A 22,562-nucleotide genomic window follows, 5' to 3' on the forward strand; every position below is an offset into this window, starting at 1 on the left:
GATACTTTCACCCCTTTATTCTGACTTTCGCCTCAGTGGCGGATGCCTTGGTACAACCCAAGACATTGACGCATCCTCGCAGGCAGCTTGCTGTTGAAAACTCCCGATACAGACCGCCGCCTCTCATACCTGGTCACTGTTAAAGGAGCTCCCTTTTGAGCCCTTGGCGCCCGGGAGAAGTGACGGCGAGGTGAGATTCAGGTAGCCCTGCTCCGACGGCTGGTGTGCGGAGACGGACGCTTGGTTGCCGTCCGCCACCGCACGCTCCGACATCTTCTCGCGGCAGATTGCGTCAAGGATGTTGAGTGGATCACACGAACCGGACGCCAGACTAGCAACACAGACGCGGTTCAAATCGGAAGAAAATACACAGACGCATCCACCTAAAATCCTATCAATGTGTGACATGACGAGGGGAAAATAAAGAAATAAAGAGCATAACAAAGCGTCTAGTACAGAATCCCCTTACCTCAGCGTGGATGAATGCAGGAAGCCATCACAGAGACTTTCAGACAGGAGCACTTTATTGGCATTCTGTTGGGTTTTTGCACAATTAATGAATAAAATATACATATTTTGTATTTAAAAAACAACTACTGTGCTACTCTGCATGTACCAACCTGCAGGCTGTGGAATGATTGCACGTTCCTCAGGGCACGTTCCAAGGAACTGACTTGGTTGGAGAGCTTCAGGATTTGATCCTGAAGTTGCCGGTTTTCCACTTCCAAGACGTTGACCCTTGAACACAGAAGTGTTCACACTCACTCGCAAAAAATATCCACCCAATGGGGCCTTTATGTCCTGACCAATACATATATGGTATGTTGTTGACAGTTTTGGTTGACAATGAAGAGCATCTTTATTGTGGTGCAGTTCATAAGGAATGTAGAACAACTTGAGGAGAAAGACTTGGAATAAAACTTTGAAGTTTTCTTTGACGTGAATATTGAGTCTTGGTGGAGAAAGTTCCCAATTAATAATTTCAACAATGAATAAACTCAGTTCAAATATATTGAGCCCTCTGATGTCCAATAACAACCCTTCATTTGTCAGTTGAAAAGAAACAGGATTAGTTATGAGTGCACAAACTAGTGTGATTCATTAAGTTACCTGTGTTGGACAGTGGAGGCGGTCCTCATGCCTTTGCTGCCCATTTCCTCTGCCTCGCTTATTTTTTGCAACAGTTCCCTTTTCTCCTCCAAAAGCTTCTCATTTTCCTCCGTCACTGTATGGATCGTTTCCTTCTCCTGGACCCACCGGGGAGAAATAAACAAAAAACAGGGATATTCTAGGAAAGCTTTCTCCGGCATCCATTGTGAGATATTTATAAGAAGAGGAAAAGTAAGTGTGTGTGTGTGTGTGTGTGTGTGTGTGTGTGTGTGTGTGTGTGTGTGTGTGTGTGAGTGAGAGACCTTTTGTGAGAGGTTGGAGGCCATCACCAGGTCGTTTTCCAGACGCTGGATTATGTGATCCCTCTGGGCAGTCTCCCTGAGGTAGACCTGCTTGGCCCGACGCAGCCTGATCTTATGCTGACTCTGCTTTTCGTTGTACTTTCTGGTCGGTGGAGCAAAAGGAAATAAACCTCAGAAAAGCAGCTACTTCTCCAAGTTAATTGCAGATGTTGCTATAAACTTGTTCAGCCGATCGGAAAGTACATAGGTATTTACATTAAAATTAAATAAACTATGTTCATGCACGTGTCTCACCCGACGTGTGCGTCCAGCTGGAAGAGGACGAGCTGGAGTTCCCCCTGAAATCGGTCACATTCCAGCTGACTGGCCACCAAGTCCTCCTGCAGTCTGTGGCTCAACTTCTGGCTCTCTCTTGCCTGAGAGAAACAAATGAATATTCAAACCCTAAATATGGACAGGGGTTTGATGGAAGGACTGTAACTACTGGCGTGGTAAAGATGAAAGAAAAAGACAGTGAGACTGGTGTCCACTGATAACCAGGGATTATCACCTCCTCTCTGGCCTTGCTGAGCTCAGCCTCCAGGATGGGCAGGCGGGTGTCCAGCTGCTGGGCATGGTGACTGAGCTCTGCATTAGTCCTCGTCATGGAGGCCTCTTTGAGCCTCATGGTGCGCACCTGCTTCTGCAGCTCCTCCTCACGCTGCTCCAGCAGCTTCCTGTGATAGAGATGGAAGAAAAGATGGCTAGATAGATCCCATTGCCATCTTGCAAATGGGGCCGAGCCAAACCGGGCCGGTGCGATTGGTGCAACCTTGTGATGTGCTGCTCCTGCTGCTGGGCTCTCAGAGCCGACAAGGAGTCAGACAGATCCCTGCTGTCCCTCTCCAGACGGCTGCTCTCCCCGGCCCGGGCTTCCTCCATGCGCAGCTGGTGCTGGGCACTCTTAAGCTGCAGCTGCAGATCCAACACCTGTCATTCCGGCACAGCCGCGGGCTTCAGTCAGCAACAGATAATATCAACTACTAACCTTTCATTACATCACAGGATGTCCTCAAATTAGGACACAAATAGCCTGTAAACGGTGGCGAATGTAACCCTAAAAAAAATAAAAAAAACTCGACGCCAAGTCGAGCCAAACACATTTGAGCAAAAATGTTTCTACACAAGCGGCAACCTGCTTAATTTTAATTAAGCAGATTTTGCAAATCTTTTTAATTACAATTCAAGGGCAAATTAGGTGGAGAAAAGAATATATATTTGTTTGTGTTTTCTAGTAAGCGTTGAGAATACAGCTCTCAATGGGGCTGTCACTGATAAGCAGAATCCCAAGAGGAAAAACTAAAGCATAAAATCCTCTACAGTCTCTGTCACTAAGCCTGAAATATTAACACGAGATGCCCCGCGTTGCACCGCTGGTTACCAAATTCCCCCCAATCTGACTGAAAAAAGAAAAAAGCCCCAGATTGGACTCGGATGAGATGATCGCGCTGACCTTCTTGTCAGCCGCGATGAGCTGCGCCCTCTCGGCCTGCAGGTCCTCCTGCAGGGTGTTAGTGGTGGTGCGGTGTGTAGAGGTGCGCACCAGTTCCAACTCCAGTTCCCTGATCTTCTGCTGCCGACGTTCACACTCTGCAGCCTCAGTGTGGAGGCTCTGCTCCACCTGCGCCAGCTTGGTCTGGACCTGCTTCAGGTCTGCACAGAGCTAAAGGAGGCACGATTCAACAACAGAGCACTGCAAGAAAACAGACGCTTAACACCAACGTAACAGCTATAGCCACAATTATAGCCGTTTGTACGACACCTCGCGGTAATTATCGTTCGCAGTGGGTAACGAGGAGAGTGATTAAGCAGAGGATTATGTAATGAATGTCAGAGGCATTTAGGAAATTCCAACTGTGCTGTAATTAAATACCAACTTTGAGTTTTTCCTGGTCCAGCAGGGCGTTGTGTCTCTTCTGGTCCATGTTTTTCTCCTTCTCGTAGCGCAGCTCTCTCTCTGCGGAGGTGAACAGGCTCTGGGCCCTCTGCAGGTCCTGCTTCATCTGCTTAGCCTCCTCTGCCTTCTGGCTCAGCACCGAGTCCTGGGACTGAGGAGGGAAAATGTCGGGAGGCGTTGGACTGATAAATACAGAAGCCAAGCTTGGCTTTTGTGTGACTGCTGTCATGAAGCAAACGATTCATGATTTAAATGGAAAGAAACGGGACAGAGGACTGGAATCGAGAGACCTGGTGTTTTTGTTGTTAATTATGAGCATTTATTATTAATGAGTTAAAGAATGCCAGCATCGCTTAAATTGCTGCTTCCTCGACCAAATCAAAGCAATACAAAAAGACAATCATGACATAAAATGAAAATTCATGAAAATTTAGAAACCCATGCAGAAATAGCACGTCTATCTCTGCATGTTAGGGGTGAGTTATGGCCATGCATACCTTGATGTGGGCCTGGGCTTCAGTGACCTGAGCCTGCAGTGCCATTTGGTGCTGAAAGGCCAGCTGCCGCTCCTCCCCCAGCTTGGTCTGCAGATGATTACGCTCCTGCTTCACACAGGAAAGCTACAAACAGAAAACATACCACACACACACACACACAGATATACGGTTTGGATGATCCACGATTAATCCAGTTACATCCAGCTGTTACCAAGCGCAGCCGCTCGCCTTTTAACAAACACTAGAAGACATGAACATGTCAACCCGGATTTGGCCTCTCTTCACTGGTTAGCAGTCAGTTTGAGATTTTAATGATCACATTTAAAGCACTTAATGGGTAAAACCGCAGCTGTATTGCTGCGCCTCTATGAGATCTTGCGTTCCTAAACCCCAGCTCAAGACTAAAGGTGACCGGGGGTTTGAGGTCAAGGACCCTCAGCTCTGGAACTACCTGCATGACTCTTGTAGATTCATTGGCATATTTGATATCACTTCCCTAAACTGTGAAGCCTTTTTATTTTAGCCTTGAAGGTCCTGAAAGGTTTTCATCCTGATTTAAACACGTCAAGCACTTTATTGGGTTTGGAAAAGACAATAAAGCATGCTTTATTCCTATTACCTTATCCAGCAACTCCTCCTTGGTCCTTTCCATTAAACTAAGCCTAGATTCCATATGAGCCGCGGGCTGTTCAGGCTTCTGGCTGCTGGTAAGTGCTCCCTTTGTTGAGGAGAGTTGCTCTTGATGCCACTTGAGCTGCTCTTTGAGGTGCTGTATCTCAAGCTCCAGTCTCTCTCTTTGCCCCTCCGCCGTCAGCTTCTCCTGCACACTAGAGCTCAGCTCGGCCTGCAGCTCGGCGGCCCGCAGCCGCTCGGATACCATCTCATCCCTGGAACATATGCAAAAGTCATGCAAAACAATTAAGACACAGGATAGGACTGCCTATTATACATGGGAGAAGGACCAAGTGGTTTTGTAGAATGAACTCTGGGCTGACACCAACCTCAAGGCATCGTGTGTCGTCCGGAGGCCGCCGAGCTCAGCGGTTAGCCGGGCAGCCTGCTCCTGCAGCTGGTCAACCTGCAGCCACTTTTCCCGCTGCTCCTCCCACGTTCGGTCGCTCTCTTTGTAGCGTTTCAACTCGTTCTCGAGTCGGGTGTGGGAACGCTCCATCTGGGCCACCTTTCAGGCAGAGAGGCAGGGGACAGGAAAGGAGTCATGAACTCGGTTCAGTGGTGGAAAGGGGAAAGCGACACATGCGGTGTTTTCATGTTGATATATTAAAAAGATGTGAAGCTCATGTTCATTTCCTGTATTTAAATAACCATTTCTCTAAGTCGCAGGAATGTTTTGAAAAACCATCAAACCTTTTCCTCCAGAATTGCTTTTTCCCCTTTGACTTGGGTTAGGCTCTTGATGAGTGTTTTCCCTTGTTGGCATTCTGTCTGAATGCTGTTGACCTCAAGTCTCAGCTTCTTCAGCTCCCGCTCGCCTATCTGCAAAGCCTTTAAAAGAGAGGGATTTGGACAAATTGTAACTCAAATAGGACTAAATCTCCATAGCTGAACATTAAATATCACTGTTTTGTATTATAGCACTGAGGCGTTCATTGCTTTCTGTCAGACAAAGTATGCATGTTTTTTACCTCCTTGTCCTTTTTGAGGGCGGCCTGGGCAGCGCCGAGGTCCACCTCCAGCTGTTTCCTCCAGTCTTTCTCCTCAGTCAGACGAGCCTCTAGCAGGGCCAATCTCTCCTGCCGGCTGTCTCGAAGGTGCTTTATACACAGACACAGTGGGAACATAAGGATCGTAAGGCCGGTCAAAGTTTCAGGCTATTCTGCCTTTTTACAAAATGTCAATCCGAAAGAATTTGACTGTAAAACCAGTTTCCATCGTATTTGAGTCAAAATGGCAGAAGAAAAAATAAAAATAACTTTCATTCACATTATAAGCAATGTGATTACACTTCTCCGTGCTCTATTGAAATTAGTTGAGCTCATTGCAATTCCTGCTAGCTTAAGGGGAAACGTATAAGATATATACTGTATATGATACTTAGAAGGGAGCAATGTCTTACCAGCTGTAGCTGCGACTCTGTGGGTTTGAGCTCCTCGCCGTTCTTTAACATTCTTGGATGGACCTCCTGCTGCTTCAACTCGGCCTCCAGAACATTGATCTGCATTGACCAGTTACGATTATTACTCGGCTGTTGACTGGAGGTGACTGTTTACGGGACTCGATTACACTGTCCAAGTTTACAGTCATCTCAGGTGACATGTTTTTAAACTCACATTCAGTATATTGATATAAAATATTCCATCAATCCTTTGTTTGCGCTGCTCATTACCCTCCTACGTAGTCCCTCTAGTTCTCCCTCGTGGCGATGTCTCTCCGCCTTGCTGGCATTCTGGGCCTCCCCCAGCAGAGCCTCCAGCTCCTCATTCCTCTCCTCCAGATCATCCAGTTCCTTGCGTAGCCTGCCGAGTTGCCGCTGCAGCTCCCTCATCTGTACGAGTCCGTCTTCTGCCGCCTCACGACACCTGCCGGGCAACGAGGACGCGTTTTAGTCACAAACAGCAGGCGGGACGGGGCATTAATCACACTATCAACCACTGTTAGGCGGCTGTGACAACGGACTTTACCTGGTGTGGGATGAATAAAGTTCTTATCCTGGTGAGTTAATTATGTTTACCGTTTATGAATGTGATCAGTGTCTTCCATGGAAGGGCCAGACAAATTGTTTTGTTGTCCACTGCTAAAGCATTTGTCCTTTTCATCCTCTTTGGTCAGCACATCGTGGTCTGCGTCATTTATCTCCAACTGCACAAACACAACGCCAAGCCGCTGAAACAACGGTTCACGTTTTCAAATCAATATCGAGGGATTAGTAAAATACCAACCGGGTCCAGGAGTTTTGACTTTTCGGACTCCAGAGTGTGGATTCGCTCCCTCAGGGCTCTGTTCTCACCGTCTAGAGAGTTATTTTGCTCTTTGGCTTGCTGCAGCTTCATCTTGTCTGAAGAGATAAGACCATGAATGTGAAGTGGGGGGGCAACAGGATACCAATCAAATTTCACCAGCCTAATAGGAATTTAAGACAATGGAGGGGGATCTACAGAATAAAAGTAATGTCAAGTTCATCAACTTCCTTATCAGCTAGTGTTTCTACTAGTGGCGTTGCGAAGCACAAACAGAACAATAATATCCAACACTAACTCTGCAACCATTTTAGAATAGTAAAATAAAATCCCAGAACAATGTGTCAGGAATTAACGTCTCAGACTGAATGACAGTTTATGTTTCACACCCGAGTGTCTCACCACAGTGTTTCAGTTTGTCCACTTCCTTCCTCAAGTTCTCTACCTCGCGGACTGTTCCTTGAAGCTCAGATCCTGAGATTATAAGCATATTTTTCATTCTAAAGCCAAAAACCGCTCTTCTCACACATGATTTTTGGAACATTTGTTTTGTTAGTGAATACCTGCTAGATAGAACACACCCGTTCCACGTTAAATATCTATAGCTTTAAAAAAAAAAAAAGGTACACCGCCAAATCTGTAGCTTGACTACAAATATTATTGACATATGATTACGGCAAGACGTTGAAAATACTTTCTGTGGATATATAAAAAAATTTAAGGTCGGATGTGGTCAGCAGGTAGGTTTATTTCAACCCCTTAATTCAGCAGCAATGTTCACACTAAAATAAATAAATAAATATATATATATATATATATATATATATATATATATATACACATATATATATATATACATATACACACACATACATACATACATACACACACACAAAAAACTCTATTCTTTAAAAAGATGACATGAAATGTAACCCAGACTCACAACTCTGTGAAGGATGCATACTGTAAATCTTGCAACATACCACTTTGGTCGAGATGGTTGAATTTGGCAGCGTCCAGCTCGTTGGTGAGTCTGCGAATATCCTGATGAGCCATCGCCAGCCTCCTCGACGCCTCGTCAAGGTCCCGCTCCAGCCTCTGGCGCTCCCTCCGCTCCTGGGATATTTGCTCACCTTGGGCCTGATGTAAAAAGATGACGCAAAAGGATTTTAAGAGGGGCAGAGGGAATGCAACGGGAAAGAAGATTGCTAGCGAGACTGCCGATGCAAGTTTCCCAACATGCCGTTGTGAGATACATGCATTATGAGGCTGAGATTCGTCATCACAAGAGGCCTGGAAAGGAGTTGGGGCGATGAGTTATCTCCCTAATTTCAACATTCTCCTGCACAGAGAGGCAGTACGACAAAAAAGTAGACATGCCCGTTACCTGCAACATGCAATTACTGTTGTACTGAGGTGTTACAGAGACAAGCGATGTCCTCTGCATCATATTGGTCATGCAGATATCTTTAGGACAAGCCTGCGATGCCCCTTATCAGTGTTAGTGACTTAGTTAGTATATGAGGGGAGGTGGAAACCTACAGGGGTAATATTGTGTTTGCTCTGACCAGACCTGCGTAACCCAAAGAGCTTCTTCCACGGACTCTGGGATGAACACTGCTGAGAGGAGAGACCCATGTGTGCAGAATCACAACAGACACTACATAACGTTCACGCGACATATGCCTGTCCCTCAACTGGAAAAAGATATTGCTCTTTTGTACACAAATGGAATTCTGCTCAGTTCTACAGACCTGTAACACAGCCAGGGCGCAATGGCAGTCACCTCACCTTCGTCAGGGTGTCTAAGGTTTTCTGCATATCCTCCCTCTGCTGACTTGGCTCTTCCCCCATCGTGTGGCCAATGTGCTCCTGTCCAAGAGCCAGCTTAAAAAAAAAAAAAAAAAAAGATAAAAAAATAGACTCATTAAACCAGTGGTTCCCAAACTGGGAGTTTACTTGAAAAAAAAAGTAAAGTGATATGTAGTTGTTTTATGAATAAAAAAATGAAAAATTGAAATGGTTGCTCCCTCTGATAATATGCAGCTCAGTCCTTCACCTGGTTGTGGACTTCCCCAAAGTTGAGGGTGAGACTCGGAGTTTCCAGTATCCTCTCAGCAGCATCGAGCCTCTCCAGAAGTGTGGCCCTCTCCACCAGCAAGTACGCCACCTGCTCACTAGGGCTGTACGAAGCGATCTCCCCGAGGTCCTCCTGAGCCAACATCTCCGCCAGCTCCTTGCTCTGATTCTCTGGAAGAAAGGGCGTTTTCTCCGGTCATAGGTTTGTCCAGCAAGACTGCGAAATAGCATTGAAGCCCAGACAGAACAACAACAGAATGGTGCACAAGTTGGCCTAATGGCAGAAGATATAAAATGAAAATAAAAATACAACTCGGATGGCAGGTGCTTTAATAAATTTATGTGAACAACTTCAGAAACAATAAACAACGGTGTGTTTGAAATATCATGCTCCGGTGATCTGGAGAGCCAGGCCAGGCTACGACATTAAAAGATCACAGACGTTGTGCTACATTTACATGGAATTCACCTTGATGTTGTCTGATCTGGAGAAGCTCTTGTCGCAAGGTTTCACGGTCTCTCTCGTAGTCTGAAGTCGCACAGTCTCGCTGGTCCAGCAGCCCTCGAATATGCGCAACATAGCTTTCCACCTAAGAAAGAAAAAGGGTACAAATTAATAAATAAATAAATCAAACTGCTGTTGAGAGCTGGCAATGTGCATCACCAATATTAGAAATGTACGTTTCCATCGCACACAAATCAGTTCAAGAGGACTACGGTCGTATCGACGTTGGTAAACCCCAAACAGACGATATTCACCTCCTTCATTTCGCTGGCCTGCTGGGTGCGCAGGGTCTGCACCTCTTGGGTGGCAGACTGAAGCTTTGCCTCCCTGGCAAGCAGCTGCTGCCACAAGTGGCGCTGCTGCTCTTCCACACTGGCATCTGGAGGCAAGCCATCCTCCTGGAGCCGCGTGGAAATCTGGTCCAGCACTGTTCTCACCTGAGAAGCCATCCCAAAGCGTTATCACAAAGCTGTTGTGTCACGGTGTGGTAAAGAAGAAGAAGAAAAAAAAACACAACAACATCCTATGACAGCTGCAGCACAATGAGCTAAATGGCCAAACTTTTGCCAAACAATTATCCAGCAAACTAAACCGTGAGCAACGGCATTAACAAAAGTGTTAACAACATTAAGGGGGTCAGTCTCACTGAAAGCTGATCCGGTGTGTGCAGCACACATCACAACATCAGCCTGGCATGTCAGCACCAAACACCTGTTCCTGAATCCAATACTGTGCTCGGTAGGGTCGGTAACCCGAGCAGGGCCCCGATGCAGCATTCAAGCTACTCCTGGAGCGGCCCCTGCTCCAACAACATGCTGCTGGGTATCAGGTCTCATGCGCCCGTTGTGCTTACATCTCACAAACTGCTCTGTGATCTTGCTTTTGTGGAACAGGTGGCTTGAAGATCATACATTAATTACAAGGGCCGTCCACATGGACTGAATGTTTGCTATGCGTGGAAGATAAAAGACACTTTTTGCATTTTGAAAGTAACTTTTTCTCGTTTAATTGACACTCGCGTAAAAATTGACAAAAAAAACATTTTGTGTAACTACATTAAAGTGCAATGATAGTTTTCTGATGACGAACACTGGAACAAAGCAGTGACAGTGGCTGTCACCGTGTTATCTGTAAGCAAATGAAGTGACTCAACCTCACCTCATCACGATCCATGGTCTGACATCAACTATGACGAAGCAGCATCTGTGGATGATGAACTTTTTCCTCCAAAGTGAACCCTCTCATACCAAATAGCACTTTTAGCCTACATCGTATCCCATGGAGGTCCTTTAGAAACGATGCAGCAAAAAACAGCAAGTCTTCAAACTTCATCACGTCGATTGTTGTCGCACTTCAGCCATCACACGGTCTTTTGTCTTCGGTTTCCCTGCAACGAAATGCGGGATACTTTTGAATAATGCTTTCAAGGCACGTTCAGACAAGTTCAAATGCGAGATATGGAACCTCGAGCACCCTGCAGCCGGGTTCCAATGCATCACCTGAGGCTATGCAAAGCTTCGACCTCGATTAGCAATCTTTGATCTAACATGTAGTGAAGCACGAGGAGCTGAACATGCCAGCAGTGATGTGGGTGACTTAAAGTCACTAGCAAGCTAAGCAACAAAATAGGTCCCTGCGATGTGCACAGTGTCACTGCAATAACGACCCCCCCAATCATCATCATCATCATCATCATCATCATGTGGAGTTAAACATCTTTGCCTTCTGGCTGACCATTCTTCCCAAAATGTCTGACAAGGAGGAGCGAACGAGGGTTTACGTAGAGCGAGTGCCACTTGCATTCCTCTCACTCTGAGGAGAAGACACGGGACAGAGAATAGTCGCGCTTTGACGGGCTGGTCGGTGACCGGCGGCAACGCACGTGACTACCAGCAGCTCCCGCACAGTTGACGTTAGTTCGGTCACTTTCAGAGTTCGCGTCGGTGTGCTTTTGCGCGCAGCTAACGCTAGCTGGCTAACGCTAGCCGCAGCTTTCCCCGGTGTCCGCTCGGCAGCTGCGGGTTGACGCCGCGAGGGTTCCGGCGAGGTGACTGCGGGCTCCCGCTTGAAGGTTAACTCGTCGGCGTGTGAGAACCTGCGGGTGAGACGCGCGTTGTACTCACCTTTCACATGTGAAGTGGACCAGAAAGAAAAGAGCCAAAGGCAGGCGTGGCGACGTGAATTGGCTTCTACTATCACCTAGGCAACGGACCGTACCATTTAAATGATGCAGGGGATCAACTGGCAAAGTTGTGGGTTGGTGTTTTTTTTGGTTTAAAAATATTATTCTTGGAAAGATTGTTGCTGTATATGACTGTTCTAAGACAAAAGATTCCTAACTAAGCCAAGGTTGAGCCGGACACTAAATTGGCGTCGTGGCAATTGAACAATCTTTGAATTGGTTTCTTCCTTACAAATCAGACAGTACTATAAAAGGGATCCATCTTTAGCAATCTCATATTTTATTCACTGTTATAAGTGACAATTAATATACATCTCTCTTGATGAAGCATACCCATATTCCGTATGAATCAATTGATGTAAACAGCAGGGGTGAATAATACACAATTAGTCCTTTTCTACGGGGAGGGGAAATATGAAAAATGCATGTTAGTGTCATAAATTTGGTTGTGATTTTAGCATTAATCCCCCAATAATATTTACAAATGATTTATTTATAGACTCCTTGGCGGATCACGGCATTCACATAACCCGTTCCAAGTACCTGATTCCTAACACATTATGTTCGAATGTACAGATTATGTTGCAGCTGTTTGTTTGTTTTCCACATCTGCCCAAACAAGACTCATGGAATCATGAGTGGATGTGACATGAGTGAAATGATCTCTGTGCCCAAAAGCATTCCAAGCAGGCTGTTTACAGAGGAGGCTTTTTCCTGTGGTTCTATGTGCCTCCACTGGCCATGGGTGGGTCTCCTTTGGGGTTTTTTGGGGGGGGTTGAGGTTGTACTCAGTGATTAAAAACGCACAGAAAAAGAGAGCTCTGTTCTGCACAGAGGAAATGGGCGTTCTCTTGGAAAGTTTTGATGGAGTGACTGAAAAAAGAAGGGGTGTGGTATGGTTGGAAAGGAGAAGACCACCAAGTGGGAGTAAACGTTGACGTAGAAGTAGAGCGGCGAAGCTGCTTTTTTGCAGCTCCTGAGACCTGATTTAGAAAGACAAGAAATAAACCGGGTAAGTGTGTGTTTTCTAAATTATTTCAGTTAATAGCCTGTTAAATTGTGGTAGTTTTAAAACAAGATGTTGTTATTTTGATTCTTCACAACTCCAAAGAACACAGGTTCTACAATTAACAGAAAGCAAGAAAATCATGTCCAAATGTTTTTATTATTTTAATAATTATGCCACAGATGTTTCTCATTATATCTGTATTGTTTGATTATCACACTTAATACATTCTAAACCTTCTTAACCGTTGGCTTTGTTGTTAACCCGTTTTCATGGATAAAATCTCATGTAATTACTTCATTTTACAGTATTGTGACTTCCCCGCCCACCCAAATGGACCTCTCTTACAGATAATGATCCACACTGACAATTTCTGTTTTTTATTTCCCTGTAGTGGCTCTCTCGGTCCATGTTTCTTTATTGTAAACTGGAATTATTTTCATCACAGCTTTGGTAGCCTCTTACGGTCACCTTATAACTGTATCGGTGCCATACCAAGTGGCTTTGTAAAATGAAAGGCTTTCCTCGCTATAATTCCCCACTGTAATGAAATCCAAATGTAGGTTGAATCACAGACTGTATACCCTACATGCACTTTAAAAAACAGCCATTCAGAAGGGTAGGGAGATTCATTGAGTAAATGTTTTGGTACCATTTAGGTTTCAATGGGCCCTCACAGGTTCTCTGTGGTTTGCTTTACGATGGCGACACACAGCCCAGTCAAAGAGGAGTTTAGGGAATAACTCATTACACTCTGTTTTGAAGCATGGTCTTACATAACACTAGCGTACTCTGTTTGGCTACTCAGATTTTCCATTTAATGTTTCAAGGCAAAACAAGAAAGTTCACACTCACTGATTCTCACTCTGGAACCTGCAAACAAGTTAAATTGGTTTCCCGCTGTTTGCTTGCTGACATTTATGTTGGATGGAGTTGCTCAGGAAGCCTACGTTTGAACAGCTTGGTTTGTTTTTGCAGGGAGTTGAAAATGGCCTACCTGCTTATGTTTGTGACCCTGCTGCATCTCATCACACTGGCAATTTTGTTCATCGCAACTATGGAAAAGGTAATAGTCATAATAAGGAAAACGCGCCTATTCATCTATTTGTGCAATATATCCAGCTGTACGTATCATGCCTAATTTCTCTTTAAAGTCCTGGTGGGTGTGGGAAGGCATGGAGAACTCCGACCTATGGTACAACTGTAGGTTTGACAACTTCACAGGAACCTGGTTGTGTGCATCCTCCAAAGAAACTGGTCAGCAACAATGTCCTTTTCATCACCTCTGCACATGAACAAGGCAAAACCTAAGACCTAAGATTGTTTTTAGACACTTTAGACGAGTGTTTTCCTTTTCTCAGAGTGGCTTCAGGCGGTGCAGGTCCTGATGGTTCTCTCGGTGGTCTTCTCCTCCGTCTCCTTCGTGGTGTTCCTGGGACAACTGTTCACCATGTCTAAGGGTGGACTCTTTTACTTCACTGGCTTGTGTCAAGTCTTTGCAGGTAACATTTGAGTGAAAAAATGTTCCGTATGATGATCTCATTGTGATGACACCAATTGAAAAGGGTAACGTTTGCCCTGACGTATAGACTAAGCCAAATGTTGGCCCTGTACATTTGAGGTTTTTATGTATATGTTGTGATGTGTTCATGTTGTTTTGCCCAACATGAGGTGGGCAGAAGGTGGTTGTTGCTATCTCTATTGTATTTGATGTTAATAAGTAGACACAATTAAGCAGGTTGACTTAAACTTAAATAAACATCTTCTTGACGTTTTTTATTCCTCTAGGGCTGGCCGCCTTTTCTGCAGCTCTCATTTACACATTACACAAAGAGGAAATCCTTCAGGACTCCAGAGAACTGACATCCGGACGCTTTGGCTACTGCTTCATTCTGGCCTGGGTGTGTGTCCCCTTGTTGCTGTGTAGCGGGGTCATCTACATCCACTTACGTAAGAAAGAGTGACCAGAAAAGGGAAGTTCACGATGATTTTGTTTTGTTTTAAAAGAGGAAAATTTAATAGACGGATTTACTTTTTTATCAGAAATGCTTGTTTTTCAGAACTCACAATAGTCTTGATCATTAGTCGTGCTTTAGTTGATTTCATGATGTTCTAATAGCCTAATGTGCATTGCTTTTGTCTTTTGCATACATTGAATTGAATACAATGCTCTTTTTAAAGAAGTGTACACTAAAAGAGATTTGTTGTCCTGTCTTGAAAGGTAAATAAATACCAAAGCAGTATTATTTCTTTTAATAGAATTGCGGATCTTATTAAACATTGAATTACTTTCAATTTCAAGATGGAGCAAGTTGAAAATGTATATATTTTTATACCTAAAGCTGATCTTAGAAATATATTCAGTACCTGTTTTAGATGATCACACAAAGATACAGAACGCGTGCAATGTTTGTTATCTACAGCACCCGCAGTTGTTTTCATTTTGATAATATATTATATCAAATGCAAATAAAGCTGTAAATTAGTCATCAGTATCGTTGTTTTGTTCAGAACATATGTGCTGCATTATATACCATGTAGACTACAGCGTTATGTGCGTGTTATCGTTTGTGCGTGCGTGCGTCTACGTGTGCGCGCACCGTAGAAGGACAGTAGTTGCCATAGCAACCGTAAACATTCCGTTAGAGTTTCTCAACGACAGCCATTAGTTTCTTATACGTTGAGAAACATCATACAAACGAGTGTTTGCCATTTTCAAGCGGGCTTTTGTCGCCATAATGGAAGGTAAACCTCGTCTTTCGGGGACCTCGGAGGTGGTCCCTCTTGCTTTACCCAAAGGAGAAGCAAAGTTGTGTGAACTTTGTCAAGGAGTCGCGCGCCTGCAATGCACCAAGTGTCGGGTGACATTTTACTGGTAAGCTCTAGTTATCCTAGCTAGCGCTTCTGGCATGACACGTGTATTATTTTATTATTAAAGTATTATTTCAAAATACCACAACGCAACTCGACTTGTTATTTTTGTGTCTGCTGTTTGGACGCTAGGTGGCGCTGTCGGCCATATGTTTAACAGCGCAGACCGCAGTACGCTGCCATGTCGGCATGAAGGACGGCCACGTCACTGTGACGTCAGGGGGGGAGAAACAGCTGGCAAAGCAATTGCCCAAAAAACGTGTATTTCTTTTAATTTGACTGGAAGCCGCTGCTGTTCGATCGTTTGAATTTGTCCACGTGACCTTTTTATCACACGGTAGCCGACAACAGCCTTCGGCAGATGTGGTCATCTCTTTGGAACCGATGTACAGATCGTAAGATGGTGCTCGCGTGAAACTAGTTGGCACAGTACGGGGAGTGAGGAGGGCCACGTGGTGACGCGCCTCGCTGCGGGGATTTATGTGAAGGGATGATACACTAAAGCCTCTCTGCCAAAAGGAGCTTACAGGCACTTATTGTGATGGCCTCCCCCTCAGTAGGTCCATGACCTACACATGGAGGCTGTGACGGCACATACCAGCTTCTGTGAAGACAGCCGTCTCCCATGATGCACCGGGGATGTGTTACAACAATGACTAACCCTGGTTCACAGCTTCGCTCACACAGCTACGGATGCTAAAGGATCATATTTCTATGAGCCTGCCTGAGACAATGATGGTGCAGTTCTCAGTTTAACTTATTTTTTTATTTACTTATTTTATTCTATTGTCTCTTTTTTTGCACCAATGACCGTGACTAACTCCTGTATTCTGACGTCTAACACTTTTCTGTAGTTCCATTGAGCATTAAAGCTCACATGTCCTTCAGCAGTACCGCAAAACAACATATAAAGGAGAGAGACGCAGTTTTCATTAGAACTGAAATGGTGAAGTAAGGACCCCTCCACCCGAGAAGAGGCCTCGCAAGCGAGCTACGTCAGCGCGACCGTTGATGCTTCTGTCTCAGGGCCAGAAACACAGTTCCACTGGTGCAAAAACACATGCTCTTCAGTAGAAAGAAATGTAAAGAAAACCAAGACAGTTTCCACAGCAGTGTGCAGGAGACGAGAGCCAGAGGAAACAAAATTACAGAGCAGTTACGTAATGGTCTGCAATTTAATGTGCCCTCTGTGCACTCACAATGGGATACACTAGAACTTCATATTCAACCAGCTGGTATAAACTTTATACACTTACCTTATATGCACTTTACACATACATAAATACATATGTATTTCACTCAGTACTGGTTTCAGCTGAAGTTGTTCAGATCGTAACATTGAGCAACGGGTTGTTTTTCCACAGCAGGAATCCTGAGCCAAAGAAATCCTGCACAATGCGCCTCTTGAGGCAAATATGCTATTTATGACATTAGATTGTGAATTATTTTGACTTGACTTTAGGGTGGGGGTAAGTGTGGAATATGAACATTAAACCAAAGTTGCATTTATTCCTCAGTAATGCAGAGCACCAGCAGGCGGACTGGGTGGGGATCCACGAGATAATCTGTCAGTTGCTGGTTCCCATTCGCACCTCGACATTCGATAGTCTCCAGCAGGCTGGCCGCATTCTAACACATCTGAATAAGGTGAGGATCTACGTTTTGAGTTTCTGTCAAGTTACATTTCTAAAAGGATCAGGCTGAAAACAATCTTCAGCCCACTTTTTAATTTCCTGCTCAGACGTCTGTTCATACAATCTATCATACCTCATAACTTACTTCAGATGCCAAATTCAAACCTGGAGCATGCAACTAAATCAGTGGAATAAACTGTTTAACAACAACTACACAGCATAGATTCTCACAAACTCTAATGCAGGCAGTGTTATCTGTCAGGAAATAGTAGGACCCGGTCGGCGTCTTAAGCTAAATGAAAATGTTGTAAAACCGAATAAATGAAAGGCAAATGGATGACGAGGATGATGCTTCAGCTGACAAACAGGAGGAGGAAGAGAGAGTACGTTCCGTTCTGCACTCTGCACTCCTGTAGTCTCAGTTCTACCCTTAGAGACTTTCATTAAGCAGGAGTTTATCATTGCTGTGACTGACAGAAGTGCACAACTACAACAACACAAAAAGATGTTTTTTTTCTATTCCGTTGAACAAATAACAAAAGAATAGCTGACAACGGTATTTTCTCCTAAAAGTTCAATTGTTTTCCGAAATTCATGTCAAGGTCCCTTTGCATCCCAGTTTGGTTGTCCCCGTTACCAGAAGGAGTTCCTTCTCCAGTGATCAACGGCTGGTGGTATTGAATACTTGTGATTGCTGTCAGTAAGTGCGTATGGAGTGGTTTACTCCTCGGTAAGAATCTAGGGTGAACGCGACCTCCCAAAATGCAGGTGAAGCTGATTGAGACCTGCAGGTCGGTGGCTCAGAGCAAGCTGTCTGAAGGGAAGCACCAGGAGGCTTTGCCCGCCGCGCAGCTCTGCCTGCGCTCTTCCAAAGACGTCCACGGCCCCAGGGACGTCCAAGTGGTCCCGGCCTACCTGTTGCTGGCTGAGGCTAACCTGGGTTAGTAGAAAATGGTGGCTCGGCTCTATCTTTTTCTCCCCCCCCCCTCGTATGACTTTTTATTTGTGCATTTGTGCTTTCCAGGTTTGGGTAATCTAGCCCAGGTAACGGAGCTCCTGTCGCTGGCGCAGTGGGCGGTGCTGAGGAGCCCAGAGCCCTCGGCCCACCATCTGCTGCACAGGAACCTGGGCCGCCTCCACGCAGCGACGGGAGACCTGGAAGCAGCTCTGTTTAACTTTGCAAACGATGTCTGTGGCATAAGTAACTCAGTCAATAGAAATGGCTTCAGGGCATTCATTATTTTTCTACTGGTCAGTTGCTAATGAGAAGCACTTTGTTCCTGCACTTTGTTCACCACATGAAGTCACCTCACAGCTTGTGTATCATTTATTTGAAAGTAATCAAGAGCACAAACAGCATTACGGTGTGCAGTGAGGATTTTGAATATTTTATTCCTCTTTCTGTCACGTACGCACACTGTCACACATTAGAAATCCTGACTCCATATAAAAATACCTTGTGAAAAAAGCATTTTTTATCTGAATTTTCCTCAGATTTACCTTTCCAGTGAGGAATATGGTCTGGACAGCATAGTCCCCTCTGTTGGCTACTTTCTCATGGCCGATGTGTTTGCCAAAAAGGGGAAGATGCCCATCACTCGTTCTCTGTACTCTAAGGTAAAAAAAAAAAACAGGTGTGAAGAGGTGTGAGGCCGTTTGGCCAAATCGGTTTTGTATACCTGTCGCATGGTTCATTTTATTTTGCTCATTTTTGCAGGTGGCACAAACGTGGCACTGCCATTTGACCAAACTCCTCCAGAACGACGCTCCAAATGTCCAAAATCCCAACCGGTTGTTGGAGCCTTCCTATGGTGCGTCTCGTCATCAAATGTGCACACTTCAAATGTAAATTTAGAGCCACAAAAAAAATCATATATTAAAACAAAACTATTTTAAAATGACACCGCCAATTTGCTCCGAGTCTCCATGGGCGTATCACAAAAAAAAAGAGGCTCTACAATTATCTTGCTGTGCAATCCGAAAGCTAAACCCCAGATTTACACCAGCACGCTTAGAGCTGACTGGAGACCAGTGCTGACACATCTCCGGCTGTGCAGTATCCGCACCACCACCCTCCATCGCAGCTGCTGCCCGACACGTGATGCTAAGCCTGTTAGCTGCCGTGCCATTTCCACGGCTTTCTCAGACGTTTACCAGAGGAAAGTAACCGTGGAAGCTTGAAGAAACTACACAAAAAAAGATGCAAACGGGCCAGAATTAATTAGGTGTTTCAATATTAAAATACCCAATGCCGGGGTAGTATCCTGTTCAAGCTAACATACATGTGCGCCTTTGCTTCCGTCTCCGTCTTTCATGCAGACAAAGTGCAACGGGTTGAAGCGCATAATATCTTGGAAGCCATGTTGGAGTTTGAGCAAAACTCAGACCCGGCTCAGATGGCACTGGTGGCCCACTGCCTGGCCATGCTGTGGTTCCTCGAAGGAGACTCCCTGAAGGTGAGTCACCTGACGAGGAATACGCGTGACACAGTTCCCCGTCGCCCCCCCCCCGCTATGCTCCCGCTCGGGGAAGGCCGTGCTCAAGATTGGATTATCCCTAATTGGTAAAGCCGTAAAGATGATGTGGGAATTAGCGGGAGTTGATTTGACTGTCTCGATTCTCTGACTTCCTCTAGTGTGTGTGTGTGTGTGTGTGAAAACAGCACTTCATCAGATGTGGGAGGAGGGGGCCCATCGCTGTTGTGACACGTCAGGTTAGAGAATGAGGCAACAGTGGCGTGTGTGTGTGTCCATACGGCGTGTACAGGACAGCATGTTCCAGTGGGGGGGCTGCCACGGACTTTGGGTCGGGGGGGCTCTGAAGTTCAGTGGGTCCCGGGTAGGTGGCGATTGGCCATTGGATGAGATTTTAAGGCAAAGTGCCAGCCGCCTCACAAGCTAACGCCTCTAGCAAACGTAAAAACGGACACGACAGCAGATAGGTGACTAAAGACAGTTTGTGTTTTATTGTCCCGCATCTCGTCGGGTGGTACATTCGCCAAAATAGTGACTTTTTCTCCGAAAGGTCAGGAAGCAAAACACACAGTTCCTTACCCCCACGTAGGAATAGGAAGCCCTCGTCCTTATTCCACGTATGAATATATTCTTCCTCGTTAAGGACAAGGGCTTCCATGTAGGAATCAGGACAAAGGCTTCCTACTCACTAGGAGGTGCATAAGTTACCAAACTCATCCGAGGGTCCATTTTTGCTTCCCTCCTTAATATGGAGCATTGTCAGCTGTATTTGTCCAGCCTCCCGTGCCGCCAAGCCTGAAGCCAACGGGTTAGGCTCATGGTCCATTTTCCCTTATACACAATTAGGACAGTTGTATTTTTGAGGATTGTTTCATTATTGAACAACTACAGTGCTCTCGGTCAATCCGAAATAACAAACCCCAAACCTGAATATTTAAGAAAGTAAACAGTGAGGTCTTAGCTTTCTTAGGAGAATATCTATGTGTGCAGAATTATTATGCAACTAAATTAAAAACAAAGGTTTCCCATCTCACTTCCACCTGTTAAAGTGAGAATAATAAACTCAAAATTGACAAATCCAGGGTGTACCCAGTCTCTCCCCCGAAGTTGGCTGGGATTGACCCCCGCGACCTTGTGTGTAGGATAAGCGGTTGGATGGAAAATTTACAAATCAGCATTCCTGACATTAAAAAAGAAAAGAAAACAGTGACCAACATGGCCACCCTTCTTTTCAATAACAGCAATAACCCTGCCACTCATGGAGTCGGTCAGTTTCTTGATCTGTTGACGATCAACGTTTTGTGCAGCAGCAACCACAGCCTGCCAGACACTGTCCAGAGAGGTACCGGTTCCTTCTCTGTACATCTCCTGTTTAAGAAGCCCCCACACGTTCTCCATGGGGTTTAGGTCAGGTGAGGAAGGAGGCCATGTCATTATTTTTTCACCTTTAAGGCCTCTACTGGCTGGAGTATTATTTCAATGCATGTGATGGAACATTGTCCCGCATTAAAATCATGGTCTTCTTGAAAGATAGACCTTTTCCTGTACTACTGCTTAAAGAAAGAAAATGTCTAAAAACGGGCTCCAAGTTCGAAAGGGTAGCTCATCTTTAATAGTACCAGCCTATAAAAGAACCCCACCTCCACCTTGCTGGCGTCTGAGTCGAAGTGGAGCTCTGTGCCAGTTACCACGGGCCCGTCCATCTGGTTCGTCAAGAGTCACCTCACTCACCTCAGCAGTCCAGAAAACCTTTGGACGTTTCAACGTATGCAGTGGTGGTCGGGTTTCAGCCTTCCTCGCCCATGAGCACCTTGTATTTCTGAGCACTCAGGCAGGTTCGGGTTCTGGAATACGGCAGCACTGGAGGATAATGGGTTCCGGGTAGCTTGACGTTTGATTCTTCTCAAAGTCTTGGCAGTTAATTTGCATCTTTTTCTCCCCACGCGTTTGTCACGACACTTTTGACTGTTTGCAACATTTGTTCTGTGATCACGCCCCAACATCTTTGCAATTTGAGTGCTGAACAAAGAGTGCTGCTTCCCTCTGAAAGACTTCTCACAATGTTTGACTTGTCAAGAGTCAGTTAGATCTCTCTTTATTTGTTTTTGCCCCCTTTTGCCTGAGGAAAAGAAGCTGCCTAATAATCATGCACACCTGGATATATACGGTGTTGACCTCTTTAGGCCACACCTTCCCTCATTACACAAATACACATCCCCTGGTATGCTTGAATCCAATTTGCACTCAAGTTTATGGATACAAATGATGATATGGTCAAAATACTCCCTTGCCTAATAATTGTGCACACGGTGTATTTATTGGACTACGAAGTCAAAACACAAACACAAAACACTCAGACAGTCAGAGAGCAGCACACACACACACACACACACACACACACACACACACACACACATACACAATGCATGGCTGTTCACAAATTGCAGAAATTCCACAGATTCCGTCTGAACCCCGTTGAATTCCACATCGGTCCTGGCATGTTTCCATCTCGGCACGCATGGTTTTGTCAGTTTAAATCATTGTGATCATTTCCCCATGGTTCTTAACTGTTAACAGTGTGCCATCAGGTAGGCGCAGGGGAAAGCGGGGCGAGTGAAGCCGACCGGGTTGCAGTCCAATGACCAGTGATATTATTATTATGGTTACATAAGTCAGCTTTGCCCTCTCCGGAGAGTCTAACAGCTGCGGCTGCTGTGTCTGTTTCCGTTTGTGTGCCAGGCCCTGAGCTTCGGCAGCACGGCCCTGCAGGCCAGCCACCTGACACCGGACCACGACCTGACACAACCCATCCAGGGCCTGATGCAGCTGGTGCAGAGTCTGCAGACAGAATCCCCCTCTGGTCCGGACTGGTCACACCGCCGCTTCACCGGATCGCCTGTTTCCCCCCCCCCCCCCCAAGGATTCACCCGTGACGAATGTTGAAACCGATTGATTGAAAATGAATGGAAAAAAAATGATGGCGGGAAAGAAAAGGACTGATTAACAAGTAAAAAACATTTTGATGTCGATATAAGGACACAACTCGTTTTC

General features: G+C 45.4%; 3 protein-coding genes across 9 annotated transcripts; 2 read left to right on the plus strand and 1 right to left on the minus strand.

Annotated features, from left to right (window-relative positions):
* Window positions 1–2: 2 nt before the first annotated feature.
* On the minus strand, window positions 3–11,590 carry ccdc30 (coiled-coil domain containing 30). Of its 6 annotated transcripts, none has more exons than XM_040192197.2 (28): window positions 11,468–11,573; window positions 10,503–10,731; window positions 9,599–9,781; window positions 9,309–9,429; window positions 8,820–9,010; window positions 8,552–8,647; window positions 8,303–8,377; window positions 7,744–7,900; window positions 7,163–7,234; window positions 6,743–6,858; window positions 6,535–6,662; window positions 6,190–6,382; window positions 5,920–6,018; window positions 5,489–5,617; window positions 5,211–5,348; window positions 4,847–5,025; window positions 4,465–4,732; window positions 3,846–3,968; window positions 3,329–3,499; window positions 2,905–3,114; window positions 2,224–2,381; window positions 1,963–2,128; window positions 1,707–1,828; window positions 1,413–1,554; window positions 1,111–1,247; window positions 621–738; window positions 470–534; window positions 3–331 (listed from the first exon to the last, which is right to left on the minus strand). In XM_040192197.2, exons 2-28 carry the CDS (start codon window positions 10,515–10,517, stop codon window positions 124–126), a joined length of 3,780 nt encoding a protein of 1,259 aa, XP_040048131.2. In that variant the 5' UTR covers window positions 10,518–10,731; window positions 11,468–11,573; the 3' UTR covers window positions 3–123. The 6 variants fall into 6 exon arrangements, with proteins under 6 accessions (XP_040048131.2, XP_040048129.2, XP_077939956.1 ...); XM_040192195.2 differs by having other exon boundaries at window positions 8,303–8,380; XM_078083830.1 differs by having other exon boundaries at window positions 8,303–8,380; window positions 9,599–9,776; window positions 10,498–10,731.
* Window positions 11,049–15,024, plus strand: LOC120828696 (epithelial membrane protein 3). The gene is made up of 5 exons (XM_040192209.2): window positions 11,049–12,538; window positions 13,511–13,598; window positions 13,687–13,789; window positions 13,894–14,034; window positions 14,321–15,024. The coding sequence occupies exons 2-5, from the start codon at window positions 13,521–13,523 to the stop codon at window positions 14,494–14,496; spliced, it is 498 nt and encodes a 165-aa protein (XP_040048143.1). The 5' UTR covers window positions 11,049–12,538; window positions 13,511–13,520; the 3' UTR covers window positions 14,497–15,024.
* A 109-nt stretch (window positions 15,025–15,133) lies between these two features.
* On the plus strand, window positions 15,134–22,540 carry zmynd12 (zinc finger, MYND-type containing 12). 2 transcript variants are annotated; one of them, XM_040192204.2, is made up of 8 exons: window positions 15,134–15,407; window positions 16,921–17,050; window positions 17,806–17,977; window positions 18,062–18,225; window positions 18,532–18,654; window positions 18,755–18,848; window positions 19,357–19,493; window positions 22,251–22,540. In XM_040192204.2, exons 1-8 carry the CDS (start codon window positions 15,271–15,273, stop codon window positions 22,452–22,454), a joined length of 1,161 nt encoding a protein of 386 aa, XP_040048138.2. In that variant the 5' UTR covers window positions 15,134–15,270; the 3' UTR covers window positions 22,455–22,540. The 2 variants fall into 2 exon arrangements, with proteins under 2 accessions (XP_040048138.2, XP_040048140.2); XM_040192206.2 differs by lacking the exon at window positions 19,357–19,493.
* Window positions 22,541–22,562: the final 22 nt, after the last annotated feature.

The sequence above is a fragment of the Gasterosteus aculeatus genome, chromosome 2 (genome assembly GCF_964276395.1).
Source record: "Gasterosteus aculeatus chromosome 2, fGasAcu3.hap1.1, whole genome shotgun sequence".
Lineage (NCBI taxonomy): Eukaryota > Metazoa > Chordata > Actinopteri > Perciformes > Gasterosteidae > Gasterosteus > Gasterosteus aculeatus.

Bases quoted from the DNA above. Each gene is read 5' to 3' on its own strand.
- ccdc30 (XM_040192195.2), bottom strand. The intron at 6,019-6,189 runs GTAATGAGCAGC...TGGTCAATGCAG, and splicing joins TAGAGGGACTACGTAGGAGG to ATCAATGTTCTGGAGGCCGA. The intron at 3,969-4,464 runs GTAATAGGAATA...TTCTGTTTGTAG, and splicing joins AGGAGGAGTTGCTGGATAAG to CTTTCCTGTGTGAAGCAGGA.
- LOC120828696 (XM_040192209.2), top strand. From the start codon at position 13,521: ATGGCCTACCTGCTTATGTTTGTGACCCTGCTGCATCTCATCACACTG. The intron at 13,790-13,893 runs GTCAGCAACAAT...TCCTTTTCTCAG, and splicing joins TGCATCCTCCAAAGAAACTG to AGTGGCTTCAGGCGGTGCAG. The intron at 14,035-14,320 runs GTAACATTTGAG...TTATTCCTCTAG, and splicing joins CTTGTGTCAAGTCTTTGCAG to GGCTGGCCGCCTTTTCTGCA.
- zmynd12 (XM_040192204.2), top strand. From the start codon at position 15,271: ATGGAAGGTAAACCTCGTCTTTCGGGGACCTCGGAGGTGGTCCCTCTT. The intron at 15,408-16,920 runs GTAAGCTCTAGT...TTTATTCCTCAG, and splicing joins TGTCGGGTGACATTTTACTG to TAATGCAGAGCACCAGCAGG. The intron at 18,655-18,754 runs GTAAAAAAAAAA...TCATTTTTGCAG, and splicing joins CTCGTTCTCTGTACTCTAAG to GTGGCACAAACGTGGCACTG.